The sequence below is a fragment of the Elephas maximus genome, chromosome 18 (assembly GCF_024166365.1).
Source record: "Elephas maximus indicus isolate mEleMax1 chromosome 18, mEleMax1 primary haplotype, whole genome shotgun sequence".
NCBI lineage: Eukaryota > Metazoa > Chordata > Mammalia > Proboscidea > Elephantidae > Elephas > Elephas maximus.
Window position 1 is genome coordinate 16,215,685 of NC_064836.1, and position 23,446 is coordinate 16,239,130.

General features: G+C 45.2%; 1 protein-coding gene across 1 annotated transcript in view; it reads left to right on the plus strand.

Moving 5' to 3' along the window:
* Positions 1 to 23,446, plus strand: part of RASSF5 (Ras association domain family member 5) — a 103,136-nt gene that overhangs the window by 29,612 nt on the left and 50,078 nt on the right. The window contains exon 2 of the mRNA XM_049857736.1: positions 4,167 to 4,288. Within this exon, the coding sequence (XP_049713693.1) occupies positions 4,167 to 4,288 (122 nt within the window). The remainder of the gene's footprint in view (positions 1 to 4,166; positions 4,289 to 23,446) is intronic.

A 23,446-nucleotide genomic window follows, 5' to 3' on the forward strand; every position in this document is an offset into this window, starting at 1 on the left:
TTTGTTGGTTTCAGAGCACGGAGCTATGGGGTGCTCAGGGAGAAAGGTAGGGGGCTGGCTATGATAGCAGACTCCACTGCAGCTTGCCCTATCTATTTTGGATGTCAGAGTGTGCTGCCTACTCTTGGCCCCTGCGATGAAGGAATATGAGTTTTCTGGATCTGATCCATTCTTTGAGGTTCCCCAGCATCACCTGTGCCTTGAAACCTCCCCTGACTGCTCTAGCAGGCAAGTACCTCTATCATCTGAACAAGCTTCTTATATCTGTGCACTAGTTGTTGTTGTTAGCTGCTATGGATTGAATTGGTCCTCAGAGCACAGTGGAATGAAATGCTGCCCAGTCCTGCCCCATTCCCATGATTAGCTGTAGATCGAACCATTGTGATTCACAGGGTTTTCATTGGTGATTTTTGGAAGTAGGTCACCAGGCCTTTCTTCCTAGTTCATCTTACTCGAAGCTCCACCGAAACTTGTTCAGTATCATAGCAACATGCAAACCTCCTCTGACAGATGGGTGGTGGCTGTGTGTGAGGTGCATTGGCCAGGACTCAAACCTGGGTCTACTGCATGGAAGGCAGGAATTCCACCACTGCCTCAGGTGCCATAGCTGGGCCTCTTTTTTGTGCTGTCTCACTCATTAGTTATCTTTACATGTGTGTCTGATCTACTCCACTAGCCTGGTCCCCAAAGGGTCCTGTCTGTCCCTCCTCAACCCTAGGCCAGCACAGGGCACACTGGAAGCCACACTTAATACATGTGATGCTGCCAAAGATGATGGCATTGGCCATCCAGGGAAGGCTGAGCCCCTCTGATGGGGCCTGTATAGCAGGTTGGACTCAAGGCCCTGCTCTTTTTCTTCATTCACATTGACACCAACCAAAGGCTGCAGAGGACAGTGGAATATCAAGGGCAGAGGTGGTTAGACAGCATCCAGTGTTGAGCTGCCTTGAGGTTGAACCCCTCAGTCCCAGTCAAACTCCCTAGGCCTTTGAAAACTCATGGATGTTTCCACTCGTAACACATCAGGCTACTGGCTATGGGCAATGGGGCTTGTGTGTGTGTCTGGAGAATTGTGGGGGGTCTGCTGGTCTCAGCCTGGCTTGGTGTTCTCAGGGGCCAGGAAGTACCAAAATGTGCTTCAGCAGCTTAGCTGCAGTCTGCGATTACATGGTCTGATGGAATAAAGTCATTGGTGCTCAAAAGTGCTTTTTTATAAAATCCGCAAACATTTCTCTTCTGTTCCCTAGCTCTGTCCAGCTCAGCACCAGGCCTGTAAAAAGATCTTCCTGAGGTTTTGGTACTGTTTTCAGGTTGTGAATGTGTGTTTGTGTGTGTGTATGGTGGGGGAGATGGGGAGGCAGGAGACAGCAGAACGAAGACATATACACACAGAGACAGAGAGAAGGAGAGACAGAGAGAAACAGGAAGAGGGAGATGAGAAACAGAGATAGAGAGAGAAAGACACACAGAGGAAGAGACAGACGGAGAGAGTGGGGAGCCGAGGGAGGTGTGATGCACAGATGGACACAGGCTGCCTGTGTCAGCAGACAGGGGCTGAAAGAGGCAGCTGGGGAGAGAACTTCCTCCTTGCCCAGGATGCTCTCCCGCTTGGAGCTGGTGGCAACTCTTGCTCCCCTTGGAGCGGGAGAATTGCCCGTCCTTCCTCCTCTTCCTTGTCCCCGCCTCTTGGCATTCACAGTGCATTCTCCCTCACTCTGGCTGTTCTGGCTGGCTGCACAGGTGTGCCCCGGGGCAGAGCTGGGAACAATGCTGCTCTGTGTGGGCTCTGGGCTCTCTGCTGCCTTATCTAAGCCCTACGTTCTGGGCACCATGGGCAGGGGAGAGGGGGCCTGCACACCACCCTCCATGCCCTTCACTCCACCTAAGGGCGAGGGGGGGCTGTGGTGGAGGTGGTCCGTGTGCTTGGCGGGAGATACCCCACTCTGGGCCCAGATGCACCTGGGCATCTGCAGGTACATGGTCCACACCTTGGGGAATTGCCTCACGTATTCTGTCTTCTGAGAGGAGGTGCCTCTGCAGAAGAGGGGTTGGTAAGGCCTAGAGAAAGGTGGGATCTGAAGGAAGGATGTTTGTGGACTTCACCTTCAGGCAGGAAGGAGATGAGCAGTGAAGCTTCTAAATGCCACCCCAGATACTGCCTCCTTAGCCATGAGACCAGAAGAACTGAATGGTGGCTGGCTACCAATGCTGAACATTTATATCAAGGAGTCTATAGAAGAATGCTGATCAAAAGGGGGAAAATGAGGAATAGAATTTCAAATTCTCATGGACTCCAGACCTTCTAGAGCCAGTAAGGCTGGATGACCCCCTGAAACTATTACCCCAAACTGTCCCCTAAATTCATCTTTGACCCAAATAATAGTTCAGCCTAATCAGAAAAGAATGTCTGCATTAAGCATTATACTCTTTTGAAGCGTTAGCTACATGTGATCAAACTGACAACAGCAACTCAGAGGGATAGATGAGAAGCTTAGAGGGGCAGTGGGTTTGTGTTAATGATGGTAAAATATTTGGAAAAGGATCTTGAGAAAGGTGGCACAACTTGAAGAATGTAACCGATGTCACTGAATTGTACATGTAGAGATTGTTGGTGTATGATCTGTTGTGTATATTTTCACTAAATGAATGATTAAATAAAAATAAATGCCACCCCAGAAAGGTGGGAGGGAGCATCCAACCAGTGATTTAAGAAGCTCGCTGGGTTCTGGAATCTGCACGGTCCCACATCTGTCAGGGTCCTCCACTGCAGTTGTTAATGGCAAAACCCATACAAGGCTTGTGGCCCAGGTTCCCATCTTTGAAGGTATAAGAGAAGGAAGCAGCTGGGGAGAATAGGGCCCTCATTCCAAAACCAGACTTTGGGAGAAGAGACCCCCGCCCGTAAGACAGAGTGAAGTAGCAGCTCTGAAACAGAGAGTGAGTATCCTGAACTTCTGGAGCTTGGGAGAAGGAAAGGAAAGTCTTGGGGAGCTTGAAGCCATAGCAGCTAAAAGGCTAGTGGTTCTCTAGTCCCCAGGTTCTCTAAGCAAGCCCAGGCTGCCATGTCCTCCTCCACAAAGCATGCCTGCCCCAGCTGATCCCCCTGCATCTGATTTACAAACGGAAAGCAACCTTCTCATCGGAGACTTGAACGATTCCCCTAGGCCTTCTCGTGGAGACATGGCACCTGCTGGACAGGGGACCCTGGTGACCCGACAGCTATGTGTGGGAACTACACCCAAATCCAAGCAGCCAGCCTTTTCTTCATCCCTCCGCTTGCTGGTAGAGCCTGCTGTCTCTTCCCATGTCTTCACCTCCTTCTCAGTGGAGCCCTTAAGAAAGCTGGGAAGCATTACCATTCTTGGCTTTGCCTCTGATGAGCTGTGTCATTGCATACCTCACTTGACCCACCTGGGCCTCAGTTTCCCCACCTGTAAGACATTCCAAGGTTCTTTCCAGCTCTGGTCGTTAAGTCTCTGCTTCCATGGAAGTGAACCTGTCTGTGGAATGTATGAAATGTTGTCTGTAGGCTATTTCAACTGGGGTGGAGCAGCCATCCCCACATTTGCAGTCTAGGTTTGGCCAGAGAGGGGTAATAGCCCTTCCGGCTCATGACAACGCCTTTGCCTCCAGCCTCCAGAGGCACTTGTAACTTTTCAGGACACGTTCTCTTCTGTCCATAAACATCCCTGTGCAGCTGGCAGGGTAGGCATTACCGATATTTCACAGATTGGCACAAGGAGGCCCAAGAAAGTTAAATCTCCGCCGAGGAATCTGTGGCCGCTGGTGATGACCGAAAATCAGCAGAAAGGACACTGATCTGGAGCCAGTAATCTGACCTCGGGGAAGTCCCTAAATTCCCTGGGCCCCAATCTCCTGTCTGTAAAGTGGTACTTATAATTATTTTGCGGGGCCACGCAAAAGCCTGCAGTGAAAGCAGTTTGCAGATGTGTATAGCACTTGTGAGCTTTCACCATTTGCGGCAGCGCTGAGAACCAGCCACTCACCGTATGCTCTCTGAGACAACAGTCCCCATCCCTCACTTCTCCCCTGCACCTCTTTCACCCCCAGGGCTCAGCACAGTCTTCCAGCCTCTCTCTCCGGGCAGGCGGTAGCAGGTGGAAATCTGGCCAGACCCCTAAGCCCCTTTGGTTCTTTCCCTGCAGACTGTAAGTTCACCTGCCACCCGGAGTGCCGCAGCCTGATCCAGCTGGACTGCAGTCAGCAGGAAGGCCCAGCCCGGGACAGACCCTCTCCAGAAAGCACCCTCACGCCCGCCTTCCACCAGGTAGGCCGCAGAGCTCTCGGGCCGGGCCAGGAACAGACTCTGCAGGGGCTAGAGCCCTACTTTCTCTCCCGGGGGCTCTGGTGAGCAGGAGGTGGCAAGGGGAGTCCACATTCCATGTGTGCTGGATGTTGGGGTCCCTCTGGCCAGGTGGGCTCCACAGATCCAAACCTTTCCAGGGCACTGGTGGATAAAACAGGCAGTGACATGGAGAAGCCTGTAGATATTCAGAAGTCTCCTGTGCGTCTCTCCAGAGGCAGAGCCTACTTTAGCCAAGGGCTCTGAGTTAAAGGGGTGATGTGGGGTGTGGGAGGGCGGAGAAGGCTCCTGAAGGTTCTTTGAGGCTGCAGCCTGGCACCTGACAGGGATTAACCCTGCAATTGTGGGGATGATGAGACTGAGGCTTCTGAAGCACACCATACTGCCAGTCAGCCTCCAGGCCAGATGAGCCTTCGGGGGGCTGGGTGAACGCACTTTCCACGTGTTAAAGGACCAGGATATTCAGGCCCAAAGCAGCTCCTGGTTCTGGGTTTTGCTGAGGCCATTGACCATGATGTATCAGAACTTTGATGCTTAGGATTTGGAATGGAGACAGCAAAGTGCGTTTACTGATTCTTCTATTGGATAAAGAGCCCTGGTGGTGCAGTGGTTAAGCGCTTGGCTGCTAACCAAAAGGTCGGCAATTCAAACCCACCAGCCACTCCTTGAAAACCCTATGGGGCAGTTCTACCCTGTCCTACAGGGTCGCTATGAGTTGGAACTGACAACAGCAATGGATTTATATTGGATAAACTTTTTTTTTTTTTTTGGCTACGTGCCAGAGAGGCGGGCAGGGTGGTAGGGGATGGATAATAAATGATGATCACAGGTCTTGTCCTCAGAGAACTTTATTCTTGCTAGGGAGGTAGAATATAACCAGTTAGTACATACTGTGACACATGTTGCCATAAATGTATGAACCAAGCATTCTGGGTAAACAGTGTTTGTGCAGGGAGAAATCTGGAAGGGCTTCCTAGAGGAGGTGATGTTTACACCAGGCCTTGATGTGTGAGTCAAAGTTTTCCAGTCAAGGAAGTAAGGATTGTTCCGTGACACCATTTATTCATTTAACAACTATGTTTTGAGTGTTGACCATGTGCCAAGCCCAGGAATGCTGAGGACTTAGTGATGATGGGAACAGATATGGGACCTGCCCTTCCTGTGCTTACAGTAGAGTAGGAGAGTGAGACTTTAGACAAAGAAACACCATGTGTATTAGGGAAAATTCTAGGGTGCTGCGAGAGACAATAACGGGGACCCCCAGGTGATGGGTGACTGGTTATTTCCTGAACAGAAGATGAGAGGTGCTGGTGGAATCCAAGGACTTGTGAGCAGCCCGGGTCTCCAGAGTAGCCCTTTGCATGCGTTTTCTGGCTGTGATGCACCTGATCAGTGACGCTGAAATTCCTGACCCGCCCATGGGTGTTGCTAGACCCCTGCCAGTGCCCCATGCCCTTTTCCCTCCACCAGGAAAGCATTACTGGAACACAAGTGTGATGCGTGTTATTATAAGGGTATCAACTTGGTTCTAAAATACATATTTGAAAATTTTTGTACATCTTGCACAGACTTTCAGATGGTTTGCGTGTAGCCTGAGGTAACCAGGCCTCTTGGGAAAACCTTGCCTTTAGCCAGAACCAGGGCTTCAAACCGGTTCTAAGTGGTTCCGTCATGGCTGATGGAAACAAGGGCATTGTATGTGTTGCATAGCAACCAGACTTTTGCATTGGATGAAGAAGCAGGCAGCAGTGCCCCACTCAAAGATGGCAGTCCAGTGACACACATTCACAGTGGCGCCATCAGCTGATATCTCTGAGCAGGGCAACACTGCTTTTTTCCTAGCTGAATCAAAATCCGACTCACGAGATGCCATTGAGTTGATTCCAAATCATGGCAACTCCATGTGTGTCAAAGTAGAACTGGACTCAATAGGGTTTCTAAGGGCTGTGGTCTTTCAGAAGGAGATCACCAGGCTTTTCTTCTGAGGCACCTCTGAACAGAGACCTCTAAACTTCCTATTAGCAGCTGAGCAAGTTAACCATTTGCGCCACCCTGGGGCTTTTTCCTGGAGGAGGGTGGGTCATAATCCAACATGCGTGGCGTCCTTGTAAAAAGAGGAGAGACACAGAGGGAAGACAGCCCCGTGAAGACACAGGCAGAGACTAGTGCTTTAAGCTGTCCGTCTGTGGTCCTTTGTGATGGCAGCCCCAGGGAGCTAACACAAGGTGCTTGCAAGTCTGCTGGGGAGAGGAGCCGACGTCGGGCCCCTGCAGGCTGGATCAGGGCTAGGTCTAGAGCAGAACCACCCCTGACCTATCACAGAGGAAAAGGCCTCAATTCCGTGTGGGTGCTGAGCGGCCCCCAGTCTGCAAACTGCCCCCCGGGGGGGTTTGCTCTCAGGGATGGCCAGCTGCTGTGTTTACCTTGGACAGCCCTGGCTGCATGCTTCAGCAGAACTCGGATGACCTAGCCTTCTATCAATAAAACCCGGGCCCTGCTCCAGCCCCTGCCTTTTCTAAAAAGCTTGTTTGTGCTGATTTCCGCCTTGGCTTGGCTTTCTTCTAAATACTGGCATGTGGCTTTCTTCACCTACCATTATCACCTGGGCAGAGCTAACCTACTGTGAGGGGAGGGTGAAGGGGGAGTTGTGGTAGGGACCGGGGTCTGAGCTCAGCTCGTTTCCCAGTGCAGCCATGACAAAGAATGCCACAGGTGGTGGCTTTCTGGACAGAAGTGTGTCTTCCCACAGTTCTGGGGGCTAGAAGTCCAAATCCGGGCATTGACTCTAGGGGAGGTAGACCCAGTGTTCCTTAGCGAGCAAAGAACTTGTAGCTTGTTCCTAACATGATCCCTTCCTCTGTGTGTGTGTGTGTGTGTGTCTGTTCAGCCCTCAGAAGGGATTAGCTTTAGGATCCACCCTACTCTACTGTGGCCTCATTAACATAACAAGTGAAATCTCCTACTTCCAAACAGGAGCCCCGGTGGCACAGTGGTTAAGAGCTAGGCTGCTAACCAAAAGGTTAGCAGTTCAAATTCACCAGCTGCTCCTTGGAAACCCTGTGGGGCACTTCTGCTCTGTCTTTTAGGGTTGCTATGAGTTGGAATCAACTCAACGGCAACAAGTTATTTCCAAGCAGGGTGATATTTACAGGCACAGGTGCTAGGGGGGCACAATTCAATCCATAACAGGCGGTCTCAGATTGATGGCATTTCTCCTGTCTGCTCTTTAAGGAAAAGGCAATTCCTGATGATTCCCAATTCAGAAGGAACCCCATTGGCTAGTATTTTTTATATTTTCTTCCTGTACTTTCATACGTTCTTCAGAACATGGTTAAGATCACCCTGGAGATAAGTATTTGGCCTCAGCCTTTTAAAAGCAGGTTCTGACTGTCTTCCCTCCACCATGCCAGAGGATGGCAGAGAGGGAGGGAGGCAAGGCAGCTGTGTGGAGGGGCACCATGGCCTCAGAGCCCCCAGCTGCAAACTCCCCAGGCCACGTGGCCGTGCCACCTGGGCAGCTGCCTTTGCTTTTGCCAACCACAGAACCAGCGGTTATGGATTCTCTCCTGGGAGATCTCTGGGGTCTGTGATGCCTGACTTTCCTTTGGGAGCCCTTTGTGAGACCCAGCCAAGCTGCAAGTCCGCTCCAGATCCCCCTTCACGTTAAGTCTAGATCCTAGAGAACGTCTTAGCTATTGGCTGAAGACCACGATAAATTGTCAGAACAGCTGCAGTCTCTTTATTTTTTCCTGTTTCAGAGGATGACTCGAAGATTTACACTTCAGGTGCTCTTAAAAGTGCCCCTGCGACATCACCGTGATGAAAAAGGCCTCAGTGGCTCCCTAGCACCCTCAAATGAATCGAGACCTTGGGGGTTTGCTTCAGTTCCTTCATTGCCTAGGGGGAAGTCGACCCCACAAGAGGTCGTCCTCATCTACAGCTGTGGCTACTCGTCATAACCCACTGCAGCCCAGGAGGATCCTGGGAGTTCGGTCCCTCTGGCCATTTGCTGCCACTCTTCGCAGGACATGAAATGCACTGATTACAAGAGAGAAACATAAGCACTTCCCTTTCCACTCAGTCACTTACAGACAGCCCTTGAATATTCTTGCGCCTGACAGTCTGACAGGCTGGATTCCTGCCCCTCCTCCCGGCCTCCAGAGTGCTGGAGCAACAACCTCGGAAAAAGCCCCTGGCTGCCAAGTCCAGCCCCCTCCTCACAGCAGCTCCCAGACCTCACTCAGACGCTTGCCACGCTTAAAATTCCTGCTGTATCCCTGTTTCACCTGTGCCGTTATTTACTTAATATTTCTATAAATGGAGCCATTTTTATTAAACTTAAACAAATGTACGTTACTTGGGTTTTTTTCTAACACATATTAAATTAGTACTTAATCTTGAAAATTAAAAAAGTGTGTGTCTAAGGGATGCCTCAGCTTCATCCCACAAATATGTACGGAGCCAGGCACTGTTCTGAACTCACTTCAGGTACCATCCGTGGGTCATGCTGCCTCACCGAGGCTGCTGTCTGACCATCTGGTGCCTGGGCTCCCAAGGCATTGGGTCCTTAGGGGCAGTGTGGAGTAGCGCAGGGCCATCTGGGGAGGAAGGAGATTGTAGCCATCCAAACCCATACCAAGCCACTCTTCCAAGGGAGAGATGGAGCTGCATGTGGTGGCTGGTGCTGGTTGCCATTCAGTAGACTCTGACTCATGGTGACCCCAACTCATGGCAACCCCATGTGCAGAGGACCACTGCTCCATAGGGTTTTCGAGGCTGTAACTTTTAGGAAACAGATTGCCAGGCCTGTCTTCTGAGGCACCTCTGGGTGGGTTCTGTGCTGTTTGAATGGCAAGAATGCTTTCATATGTTTCTAATGTAATATTTTTTTAAGGTAGTAAATATTTTCTTTAAGAAAAGAAAGACCTCTGGCCTAGGTGACAGGAAAGCTAAATTCTAATCCAGATTGTGTAGATGACCTACTTGGCACATGACCCGGGATAAGCCTCCTGGTCTCTCTGAGACTTGGGTTTCTCATTGGAGAACGGGGCCCATGCGATGGGTGGTTGTCATGCTCAAATGCGATGTTTGTGAGCACACGTACAGACAACAGCAGATACCACCGGGCTGACAGTCCAGGGGTGTCTCTGGCACCTCCCAGCAGCCTAAATGGATTTTTTTTTATCATGTCGTCCCTTTGATGAAAGCCATACAGACGGCTCCCTGTTGCCCTCAGAACAAAATCTAAACCCCTATGTTAGCACATGAAACCCTTCGTGATCTGGTTCTGCCGACCCTACAGAATGCCAGAAGGTTGGGTTACTGTACCAGGACACTAGGACTTTGTGGTTTGGTTGGCACTTTTTGCTACAAGACCTACAATGATCTCCTCATAACACCGGGAAGGTAAAGAGTTGGCTGAAGTGGCTGCTTCACTCTCCAGTTGAAAACCCTAGACTCCATCCTCCCTTCACCAGCCTGTGGTGTTTCAGCCCTGCAGGCTCCTGCTGCCCTTCTGCCTACACCCACACCCAAACACACACTCACCCCAGCACGGTCATCCCTTAGTAGGGCCCCTGCTGGAGCCACCTTCCTCAGCCCTCACAGCAGCTGAGCAGTGACTCAGCTGGGGTGGAGTTCCGAGTTTTCTGGCTCCAGGCCCTGTGCTCCTTCCCGCAGTTAGCAGTTAGCGCCACTGTCTCCCTCCCTGGGGCTCTGCTTTCCCAGAACCTTCAGAAGAGGCTGTGGCCCAGCCCTCAGAACGGCCACATGTTGAACCCAGAACTACCACACAGGGGAGCTAGAGAGGCAAGAAGGGGTGAACCTGAAAGGGGCAGTGAGGAAGGTCTGTCCCTGTAGAGACCCTGGACTCCCTAACAAATGCTCCTGACCGAAGCCTGCACACCTCACAGGGGTGCGGGGTCCTGGATCTCTTCTGAAATGTTTGATAGATGGTTTTCAAAATGAATCGTGATTAGTGATAAGAGTAGCTAACATTTATTGAAGCTAACTCTGTGTTCTCTTTACTTGTTTTATTGATTATTGAAGAGGGGTATTGAAATCTCCAACTGTAATTGTGGATTTGCAGTTTCTCCTTACAGTATTATCTGCGTGCGTTTTGAGGTTCCATTATTAGGTGCATAAACATTTAGGATTGTTATGTCCTCTTGATTAATTGATCCCTTTATCATCCCTTCATCCTGGCAATATTCATTGCTCTGAAATCTCCTTTGTCTGACATTAATGTAGTCACTCCACCTTTCTTTTGATTACTGTTAGCATGATTTTTTTTATATTCCTTTACTTTTAGCCTATTTGTGTCTTTATATTTAAAGATCATTTCTTGTAGGCAGCATAAAAAAAGCTCTTGCTTTTTAAAAAATCCAGTCTGATTATCTCTGCCCTTTAATTGGGGTATTTAAGCTATTTGCATTTAATGTGATTATTGATAGAGTTAGGTTTTAAGTCTCCCATCTTGCTATTTGTTTTTTCCTTGTCCCATCTGTTCTTTGTTCCTTTTTCTTCGTGTTCTGCCTTCTTTTGGATTAATCGCATGTCTTCTATTATTCCTTTTTATCCCATTTGTTGGCTTAAAAGCTTTAACTCTTTGCTTTGTTAATTTAGTGGTTGCTTTAGGGTTTATAGTATACGTCTTTATTTTATTTTTTTGGTATAGTCACAGATATGTCATTTTAGCTCATTTTTATCACCTCAAAAAGAAACCCTGTACCCCCATCCCTTTGTGCCCCTCCTCCCAGCTCTAAGCAGCCAGTAATCCATGTTCTATCTCCATAGAGTTCCCTAGATGGGTAGAATCCTGGAGTACGTCTTTTGTGGCTGGCTTCTTTCACTTAGCCTGATATTTTCAAGGTCAATCTGTGTTATAGCATGTACCATTTCTTCGTTCCTTTTTATGGCTGAATATATTTCATTGTATGGATATATCACATTCTGTCTGTCCATTCGTCCGTTGGTTGACATTTGGATTGTTTTCACCTTTTAGCTGTTATTAATAATGCAGCTGTGAACATTTGTGTACAAGTTTCTGTGTAGACATATGGTTTCTTTTCTCTTAGGTGTACACCTAGGAGTGGAATTGCTGTGTCCTATGGTAACTCTATGTTTTATCATTTGAGAAACTCCAGGGGTGTTTTCCAAAGCGGTTGCACCATTTTACATTCCCACCAGCAATGTATGAGGCTTCATTTTCTTATCTGTCATTTTGATTATAGCCATCCTAATGGGTGTGAAGTGGTATCTCATTGTGGTTTTTATTTGTATTTCCCTGATGACTAGGATGTATAGTATATACCTTTAACTTATTATGGTCTACCTACCCAGTGACATTATATCACTTCATATGTAGTGTAAGAACCTTACAATAGTATACTTCCATTTCTCCCTTCTTGGCCTTTTGTAGGAGCCCTGGTTGCACAGTGGTTAGAGCAATTGCTAACCGAAAGGTTGATGGTTTGAAACCACCAGTGGCTTCGCAGGAGACAGATGTGGCAGTCTGCTTCCGTAGAGATTTATAGCCTTGGTTTGCCATGAGTTGGAATCAATTCCATGGCATTAGGTTTGGTTTTGGATTTTGACCTTTGGTACTGTTGTTTTCATGCATTTTCCTTTTACATTTGGTATGAACTCCCTATTGTTACCATTTTTGTTTAGATGGTCAATCATCTTTTAATGAGATTTAAATAATAAGAAAATAAATTATTTATTTATCCATGTAGTAACCATTTCTGATTTGGGTAGATCCTGGTTTCCATCTGATCATTTTCTTTCTGTCTGAAGGACTTTCTTTAACATTTCTTGTAATGTGCATTTGCTGGTGATGAATTCTTTCGACATTTATATGTCAGAAAAAGTCTTCATTTCACCTGTGTTTTTAAAAGATTTCCACTGGGTAGAGAATTCTAGGTTGACAGTTTTTTTTTCCTTTCATAATTTTAATTTATGTTGCTCCACTATCCTCTTGCTTGCATTGTTTCCAAAAATAAATCTGCTGTTGTCTTGATCTTTGTTCCTCTGTACATAACATGTCTTTCTTCTCCAACTGCTTTTAAGATTTATTTTAACGTGTAGTTTTCTTGGTGTTGTTTTCCTTATGTTTCTTGTGCTTGGGATTCATTGAGTTTCTTGGGTCTGCGGATTTAGAGTATTCATCAAATTTGAAAAAATTTTGGCCGTTATTTGTTCAAATATTTTCTATATCCCCACCTTCTCCCTTCTTTTCAGGACTCCAATTACATGTACATTAGACCACTTGAACTTGTCCCACAGCTCTGTTCATTTAAAAAAAAATTTTCTTTCTGTGTTTCGTTTTGGAGAGTTTCTGTTGCTGTGTCTTCAAGTTCACTAATCTTTTCTCCTAAAATGTGTAATCTGCTATTAATCATTCCAGGGTATTTCTTATCTCATACATTGTAAATTTTATCTCTGTAAGTATTATTTGGGTCTTTTTTATCTTCCATGTATCCACTTAGCTTTTTGTGTGTGAAGAATACACTTATAATGACTATTTTAACGTCATTGTCTGCTAATTCTAAGATCTCTATCAGTTCTGGGTTTGTTTCAATTGATTGATTTTTCTCGTTATTGTTCTATTTCTTTGCTGAGTCTGGTGATTTTTGATTGGATGCCAGGCATTGTAAATTTTACCTTGGTGGGGACTTTTGTTTTCCTAAAAATATTCTTGAGTTTTGTTTATGGGACTCAGTTAAGTTACTTGGAAATTGTTTGATCATTTTGAGTTTTGCTTTTAGGATTTACTATGCAGGACTGAAGCAGTGTTCAGGCTAGGGTTAATTATTTAGACCCTCTGTGTACTCTATCCAATGTCTCATGCATCATGAAGTTTTCTATTCTGGCTTGTGGGAACAGGCACTCTCCCTAACCCTGTGAGAAGGTCAGACACTATTACCTCTAATCCTTTTGAATGGTTGTTTCCCCAGCCTTCGTAGTTCCCTCACATACACTCAACTGTATACTTCAGCGGGAACCTCTGCAGGTCTCTGGAGTTCTCTGCTCTGAAGTACTCTGTCCTATGAACTTTAGCCAACTTGGTTTCCCCAGTCTCTCAATAGCATCTCCTCAACTCAGGTATTTGCCAGGCTTTACCTTGGTTCCCCCTCCCTACACCACAGCCTGGAAAATCTCAAGGCAATAAGCTCAGATAATCATACGGATCACTTCATTTGTTTCTTATATCTTAGGGATCACTCTCCTTTGTTGCCTGATATGAAGTGTTTTGAAAACCATTGTTTCATACGTTTTGTCCTTTTTTTTTCCTGGTTGTTTTAATCTGGAGGGTAAATCTGGATCCTGTTACTCCATCTTGGCCAGAAACAAAAGTCCCGAAGGAACTCTTTGAAGCAATTTATGCATTCTAATTCATTTGCTCCTCATACCAAATTTTTTTTTTTTTTTTTTTTAATGGGTTAGGTAAATGCCTTGAGGTCAGGGATCCTGTCTCATGACATTTAGTCTTCCTCATCATACACTGGGCATTACACACAGTTGAGCTCAGCAAGTCATTGCTTTTATTTGATTTTGAACTTGGACTTTTGGAGTTTGACTTTCCTGAGTTCAAAATCTGGCTTTCTTACTTACTGGCTTTGTGAGCCTGGGCAAGCTCCTTAAACTTCCTCAACAATAAAATGGAGACACTAGTGTGGTTGTTTGTTGCAACTGTTTAAAAGCACTTGTAAGCTGTGTACCCTTGTTTACCTTGTTTACCGGTATGTCCCCAGTACCTAGCACAAGGCATGTATATAATAGGCCTAGGACTAGTCCCATTGCCTCGCAATGTTTCTGCATGGACCCGTTATCCTCAAGGTAGCTAATCTAAGGATGTGAAGCATAACCGTTCTGATGGTCCTAAAATACCGTAACACTTTTCATTATAAGAATTTTATGTTCTCCCCTGTGCCATAAGTCTCAAATCAAGTTCACCCACTCTAGTACCTGATCCTTAAGGCTGCTGAGAGTTCCTTTCTGATTTAGGGGAGAGGAAGAAGCCCACTGTCTTGGAGTGAGTTAGGCATCCCCAGCTCTACAATCAAAGCTTAATATATTTATGATCTAGCAGTCAGTGGTGTATTGATAGAATCTTCTCTAATCTTCCAATCACTAGAAGTGGGAGAGAGTCATCACCTTCAGTTTGCATGGCGTGAATGTCAAAAAAGACAGGGACTAGGGACTCAAATTTAACCCTCCTGGCAGAGGTGGGGGAGCCCTGGTGGCACAGTGGTTAAGAGCTTGGCTGCTAACCAAAAGGTTGGCAGTTTGAATCCACCAGCTGCTCCTTGGAAGCCCTATGGAGCAGTCCTGCTCTGTCCTAAAGGGTTGCTATGAGTCGGAATTGACTCAGTGGCAACTGTTCTGGTTTTAGTTCTGGCAGAGGTGGGATCCCTGGTAGTGCAGTTGTTAAGCGTTTGGCTGCTAACTGAAAAGTAAATGGTTCAAACCCACCAGCTGCTCCATGGGAGAAAAGACCTTGTGGTCTGCTCCCATAAAGATTACAGCCTGTGAAACCCTTTGGGGCTGTTCCACTCTGTTATACAGGGTCACTATGAGTCAGGATTGATTTGGCGACATATAACATCAATGGTAGAGTTGTGGGGAGGGTACACCAGACTCCACCTGTTCTCCCAGTCACTACTTCCTTAGCTTCCACATCTCAAATCTGGCACTGATTTCTATTCTGACTCCTTCCCCTGATGAGGAACTGACTGCCTGTCCCAGGGGATTCCAGAGGTAGCCAGCCACGCGCCAGCCACCCATGTGAGCCAAAGGAAGGAGCCAGGCTCCGCCCCCTCTGCCCCACTCTGGCTACGTCTGAGGCAGCCCACTCCATGGCTCCTTCACAGGTTCCTTCACTCCTCCTCTCTCTAGAAGCCAGAAGTGCTGGCCAAAGCTGGTGGTGATTCGACTGCACTAGACAGCTGCCCCTCACAGGAGCCTCCCCAAGGCCCACCTGTCTGAGCAGCCCAGACTGAGCCAACCTGCATGAGCTCGTTCCTGATAGGACAGAGAGGAAAGCTTCCCAGCAAGGAGGCCCCGAGATCTGAGGTTTGAGGGAACACTCTAGTGTTTATTTCTCTAGAGATCCTTAAGTCCCTGGAGGCACTTCTCTGTGCTCCTCCCAGTCCCACTCCCCACCTAGAAGCATGGGCAGCCTGAAACACCCTCTGGGTGGGCGAGGCCAGTCCTGAGGATCTGAGGTGGCAATGAAGTCCTCCTTCCTGTGTGTAGTAGCCCAGTGCAAGGGTTTTCCCAGCCTCACACTGGTGACCACATTGTCCTAGCCATTGGTGGCATTGCCTAGAGAGAGGCACCTGAGGGATAGGGTTGGTGATCAGAAAAGTGAGAACCCCATGCGCGTGACTCAGGTCCTAATGTGAGCTCATCAGGGCCTCTGCCTCATGGTGTGGACTACCAGGGTAATTTAATGGGCTCACTATTTTTCAATGCCAGGGCCCTATTGAAGGTGTTAGCCTGACAGCCAAGCAAGAAAAGTGTGGTCTGAGCTAGCATCGCCAAGAAAGTGAATCTTATGTGAGTCTAACCTAGATGGTGTGTGGCCGCTTATCTTTTACAACAGGAAGTCATTGAGCTCTCTGCTGTACACAGCCAGTATATGCTGTAAATAAAGTGCTCCTCCAGGGATGGAGGGTGACAGCCTTAAGAGTCAACCCAGATAGGACACCTGGGAAAGGGTGCTTATGAGAGCCACGTGGAGGGTGCAGCAAGTGTGGCTATTATTGGGGAAAGCATGTCAGGAAAGGAGGGAGGACATAGGAAAAGGATTTTGCCAAGCAAAGAAAACAACAAGAGCAAAAGCACAAGAGGGCACAAGTGGCTTCCGGAAATGCGAGTCAAGTTGTGTGCAGCTGCGATGAGAGGTGCTTCATCAGGGCTGTGGATGGGTATGGAGTGTCAGCTGGACACATGTTGGACCCTCTCAGGAGTTTGGAATATCCTGTAGGCACTAGGGAGTCATTGGAGGAAGGACAACAATTGTAATGGAAAATTGTCAGGTGTAGGGGCTCTGAGTTTGAAATCTCTTGCTCTGTGACCTTAGGCAAATTAACCACTGTGAGCCAAAGTTTACTCATCTGTAAAATACCTGCTGTCAGGGATGTAGGGATTAAGTGAGATATGTTAACTTTATTATAACAGTTGCTGAAAGCTAGGCCAAGATGGTGGACTAGTCAGACACAACACGCCGTCCTTCTGCAGCAAGGACCTGAAAAACCAAGTAAAACAGATACAGATATCAATCCTGGAACCCTGAGCTTAAATGAAGGAATAAAGAACTAGATCAAATACTGAATGGAAGAAGAAACTGACTGAAAACAGCGAACAAGAAAAGACTGAGTGGAGTTGCCTAGCCAACTGGCCCAGCACAACAGGGCTGTTCTGAGACAAAGACAGCAGCCATCCTGGGTGAGGAGCACAGGAGGCAACTTCACAGAATTCCGGTCAGGGCACAGAGAAACTGAGAAGACACAACCTGTAATGGGTTGAATTACATACCCCCAAAATATGTGTCAACTTGGCTAGGCCATGATTCCCTGTATTTTGTGATTGTCCTCCATTTTGTGATATGATGTGATTATCCCATGTGTCATAAATCCTAACCTCTATGATGTTAATGAGGCAGATTAGAGGCAGTTATGTTAATGAGGCAAGACACAGCCTATAGGATTAGGTTGTATCTTGAGTCAGTCTCTTTTGAGATGTAAAAGAGAGAAGTGAGCAGAGTGGAGAAGGACCTCATCACCACCAAGCAAGAAGAGCCAGCAGTGGAGTATGTCCTTTGACATGTGCTGAGAATGTCCCTGTGCTGAGAATCTTCTAGACCAGGGGAAAATTGATGACAAGGATTTTCCCCCAGAGCTGACAGAGAAAGAAAGCCTTCCTCTGGAGATGACACCCTGAATTTGGACTTCTAGCCTCCTAAGCTATAAGAGAATAAACTTCTGTTTGTTAAAGCCATCCACTTGTGGTATCTCTGTTTTAGCAGCACTAGATAACTAAGACACACTCAAATCGAAACAAGGTGAAGAGTGACAGACACCCCTTCATCTCTGCAGCTCAGTCTGCCAAGGACCATGGTATGAGCCACCCCATTTTTCTTTCTTTCTTTTTTATTCTTTTCTCTTTCTCCTTCCTCCCACCCCAACACTTGGCTGCCTGCCTCACCCCACCACCTGCCTGAGGGAGCCGAGTGCTGGCAGGCAGCTCTGCCTAGGCTTCAGCCCTGTCCCACCTTCCTCTCCCCCCACCACCCCACCTGAGGGAGCCAAGCACTGGGCAGGTCATGTGGGCTTTGGCCCTGCCCCACCTTCTCACCCATCCCAACCCCCTCACCCCTCTCAACATCCTCCCCACCTGAGTGACCCAAGCACTGGCAGGTAGCTCCTGCGCAGCTTCAGCTCTGCCCCACCTTTCCCATCCACCCAGCCACACTGAGTGCTGGCAGGCTGCTCAGGCACTGATCTGACCACCTGACCTGCCCTTCCTGCCCACTGATCACACCAAGCGTGGGAAAGCTGCACCATCTTGGCTCAGCCCCCCATCCCACCTTTCCCATCACTTGACCAGGCCTAGTGCCAGCAAGCTGCACTGGCTCATACATGAACGCCCGCCTTGTCTTTCTTCCCCACTGACCCTGTAGAGCACCAGCAGACAGCTCCAGCACATGACTTCAGCTACCTGCTCTGCCTTTCCCACCTGCCCAATGGTGCACACAGGATAGCCCATATATCACCCAACCTTCCCACTAGGCAAGCAGCAACTGTGAGACCACGGGCTCACACTCCCATCACCTGCCTCCCTCTCCTCCCTGACCCAGTGAACAGAGGTGCCTGAGTGCTCCTATGCCTAGCCGTCCGTACCCTGGCTGTGGTCCAGCAGTGCCTTCTACTTCCTCCAGCCATCTGCACCAGGGGCTTGAGCATACCCTCCCCCACAGTGCACTCCATCTAGGCACCTGAGGACTGATGACATCTCTCCTACCTTGTCCCTTGTCTATAACTGGAGGCTTGTTCCCACTCGGACCACCCTGCCCAGCCCGGCCTGCCAGGGACCATCAGTGAAAGCTTCTGTGCCATTCACCCAGCAACTGACGACCCAGACACCCTTGACCAGAACACTCAACAACTGACAGTGTGCACACATAATACCCAACCCAGTGACAAGCGAGACTGCTCCCTGCACCCACGTCCAGCTGACCAGCCAGACAGACACATCGTCTCACCAGAAATGCCAGCTATACTCTCAGATGCCCTGCAAGACCAGTGAACAGAGAACTGAGCTCTCACACCCAGTTGCTGCTCTGCCCACCCAGAGACAGGAGATGAGAGCTCCAGTGTGGCCAGAGTAGCACACACACCCCACATATTCAGATATATCAAAACAAAACAAAAAATCAGGATGCAGAAAACAAACATACAATAAATAAATATAATAACACCTTGATACCTCAGAGATATAACAGACAGTATCAAATTACATAAAGAAACAGATCCAGATGGCTCCAGCAAGTGATCAAAATAAAAAATTAGATAACCTTCCAGAGGAAGAAATGGTAATGTAACTAACTGAAACGGAATTCAAAAGACAAATACACAGGATTCTCTGAGAGATCAAGAAAGACATCAAGGAAAACACAGATAATACCAAGGAAAACACAGACAGAGCAATAGAAGAATTCAGGAAAACAATACAAGAACAAAATGACAAGATAGATGACTAGAAACCATACAGAAACAGCGACTAGAACTCCAAAAGTTTCACAATAAATTCTCAGGAATGGACAATTTAATAGAAGCATATAGGAGCAAAACTGAATTATTGGAAGACAGATTTAGCGAAATTAAGGACAAATCCCTTGACACCAATTTGTTTAAGGAAAAATCAGAAAAGAGAGTGAAGAAAAATGAAGAAAGCCTAAGAATTATGTGGAACACTCTCAAGAGGAAAAATTTGCACATGACTAGAGTTCAAAAAAAAAAATTTTTTTTTTTTTGGTAGAGTTCCCAAACAGAGGGAGGCAATGGAAAACACAGAATTGTTGAAGATTTGCTGAAAGGAAACTTCCCTTTTATTATGAAAGATGAGAAGATATCCATCCAAGAAGCTCACCAAACCCCTTACAGGATAGATCACAAAAGAAAGTCACCAAGACATAATCAAATTTGACTAAACCAAAGATAAAGAAAGAGTCCTGAGAGCAGCTTGGGAAAAACAAAAAGTTACATATGAGAGTCAAAAAGTCACACCAATAAGACTAAGCTCTGGTTACTTGACAGAAACCATCCAAGCAAGGAGGCAATGGGATGACATTTATAAAACTTTGAAAGAAAAAAACTGCCAACCAAGAATTATATATCCAGCTAAATTGTCTCTCAAGTACGATGAAGAAATTAGGACATTTCCTGATAAAAAGAAACTTAAGGGAATTTGTAAAAACCAGACTAAATTTATGAGAAATATTAAAGGGAGTCCTTCAGATACAGACTCAACAATATTAGACAACAACCTGAGATTTAGGACACAGGTCAGCATCAGCCAGATACCAACCCAGATAAATAATTCTCAAAAATAAAACAAAGCTAAAAGAATGAAAACAGGGAACCAGAGATGTCAATCTGTAAATGACAACGACATGAAAGCAAAAAAGGGGAACAAATTGTGTAGTAATAGAACTTTTATGTGGAGAGGAAGTCAAGGCGATATCAAGAAGTAAAAGACTGCCTTAAACTTAGGAAGATAAATTTCAAGGTAACCACTAAGAAAATTAACAAACCTAACCATCAAAATAAAAAAGAAGAAAAACACAAAGTCTCAATATTCACAAAATCAATAACAATGAAAGAAATGAAAAAGAACATTCACAAACAAAAAATCACTGCAGAAAATTAAGCAAAACAAAGAAATCTTCAATGTCACACACACACACACACACAAACTCAACAAAATGACAGCAGTAAACACATGCCTATCAATAATCACACTGATGTAAATGGCTTAAATGCCCCAGTAAACACAGAGTGGCAGAATGGATTAAAAAAAAAAAAAAAGACCACCACCCATCAATATGCTGTCTACGAGAGACACACTTTGGACAGAAAAACATTGAACTCAAAGGATGGAAAAAATTTACCAAGCAAACAATAACCAAAAAAGAGCAGGAGTGGCAATATTAATCTCTGTTAAAATAGACTTTAAGGCAAAATCCATCATAAAAGTTAAGGGAGGACATTATGTAATGATTAAAGTGTCAATTCATGAAGAGGACATAACCATATATAAATTTAATGAAACATAATGAAATGTCATCAAAATACATAAAAGAAACTCTAACAGCATTAAAAACAGAAATAGACAGTTCTGCAATAATAGTAGGAGACTTCAACACACCACTTTTGGAAAAGAACAGAACAACTAGAAAGAAACTCAGCAAAGATACAGAAGACCTAATTTCCACAATCAACCAAGTTGACCTCATAGACATATACAGAACACTCCACCAAACAGCAGCCAAATATACATTCTTTTTCAGTGCTCATGGATCGTTCTCCCAAATAGGTCACATTTTAGGCCACAAAGCAAGCCTCAATAAAATAAAATAAAAATTATAAAAAGTATTTTCTCTGATCATAACACTATAAAAATTGAAATCCGTAACAGGAAGATAAAGGAAAAAAAATAAAATACATAGAAACTGAATAACACCTTACTTAATAACCAATGGGTAATAGAAGAAATCAAAGGTAAAATTTTTAAAAATCCTAGAATCAAATGAGAATGAAAATACATCTTACCAAAACCTTTGGAACACAGCAAACCAGTATTCAGAGAACAATTTATAGCAATAGATGCATACATCAAAAAAGAAAGGGCCAAAATCAAAACACTAACCCTCCAACTTGAACAAACAGTGAGAGAGCAGTGAAAGAAGTCCACAGTTACCAGAAGACAGGAAATGATAAAGATTAGAGCAGAAATAAATGAAGTAGAGAACAGGAAAACAATAGAAAGGATCAATGAGAACAGAAGTTGGTTCTTTGAAAGGGTCAACAAAATTGAGAAACCATTGGCCAAAATGACAAAAAAAAAAGAAGAGGAAGCAAACCTGAATAAGAAATGAGATCGGTGACATCACAACAGAACCAACTGAAATGAAAAGATCGTAACAGAATATTACGAAAAATTGCACTCCAACAAATTTGAAAACCTAGAGGAAATAGATAAATTTCTAGAAACACACTACCTACCTAAACTAACACAAACTGAGATAGAAAATCTGAACAGACCCATAACAAAAGAAGAGATTGCAGCGGTAATTAAAACAAAAAAAACTCCCAACAAAAAAAACCCTGGCCCAGATGGCTTCACTAGAGAACTCTACCAAACACTCAGAGAATAGCTTATACCAATACTACTCAAACTGTTTGAGAGCATAGAAAAGGAACATTCTCAAATTCATTCTATGAAGCCAGTATAACCCTGATAACAAAGCCAGGGAAAGACTCCACAAAAAAAGTAAATTAGAGACCAATGTCTCTCATGAATATAAAGGCAAAAATTCTCAACAAAATTCTAGCCAATAGAATTCAACAGCATATTAAAAAATATATATACGCATGTGTGTATGTGTATATATAAATATATATAATTAATGACCAAGTGGGATTCATACCAGGTATGCAAGGCTGGTTCAACAGAAAATCAATCAACATAATCCACCACATAAATAAAACAAAGGAATCGCAAGATCATCTCAATTGACTTAAAAAAGGCATTTGATGTAGTCCAACACCTCTTCCTGATAAAAGCTCGCGGCAAAATAGGAACAGAAGGACAATTCCTCAACATAATAAAGGGCGTAGGGTCACTATGAGTTGGAGTTGACTCAATGGCAACAGATTTTTTTCGTTTTGTTTTTTTAATACAAAACCAACAAAACCAATAGCCAACGTTATTCTCAATGGAGAGAGACTGAAAAGCATTCCCTTTGAGAACAGGCACCAGACAAGGATGTCCGTTATCACCACTCTTATTCAGCATTGTACTGGAAGTCCTAGCTAGAGCAATAATGTAAGAAAAATAAATAAAAGGCATCCAAATTGGTAAGGAAGAAGTAAAACTATCCCTGTTTTCAGACAATATGATCCTATACATAGAAAATCCAAAGGATTCCACAAGAAAGCTACTGGAACTAACAGAGTCAGCAAAGTAGCAGGATATAAGATCAGCATACAAAAATCAGTTGGATTCCTATACAACAACAAAGAGAACTTCAAAAAGGAAAACAATACCACTTACAATAGCCCCCCATAAGATAAAATACTTAGAAATAAATCTAACCAGGGTTATAAAAGACCTATAAAAAGAAAACTACAAAACATCCCTGTGCCAATAGGGTTCCAGTAAAAGATACCTGCATAAATGGGAAAACATACCATGCTCATGGATAGACTCAACATTGTGAAAATGTTGATTGTACCCAAAGTGACCTACAGATGTAATGTAATTGCAATCGCAATCCAAATTCCAGAAACATTCTTTACCATGATGGAAAAACTAATCACCAACTTTATATTGAAAGGAAAGAGGTCCCGGATAAGTAAAGCAATACTGAAGAAAAACAAAGCAGGAGGCCTTGCAATACCTGATCTCAGAACATACTATACAGCCACAGTGGTCAAAACAGCCTGGTACTGGTACAACGACAGATGCATAGACCTATGGAACAGAATTGAGAACCCAGGTATAAATTCATTCACCTACATCAGCTGATCTTTGACAGAGGGCCAAAGACTATTAAATAGGGAAGTGACAGTCTTCAATAAATTGTGCTGGCAAACCTGGATGTCTATCTGTTAAAAAATGAACAGGACCCATACCTCATACCATATACAAAAACTAACTCAAATTGGATCAAAGAATTATATATAAAACCTAAAACTGTAAAGATCATGGAGGAAAAAATAGGGACAATGCTAGGGGCCCTAATATATGGAATAAATAGTGTACCAAACATAACTGAAAATGTCCACACAGCACAAGATGAACTAGATAAATGGGACCTCCTAAAAATTAAAC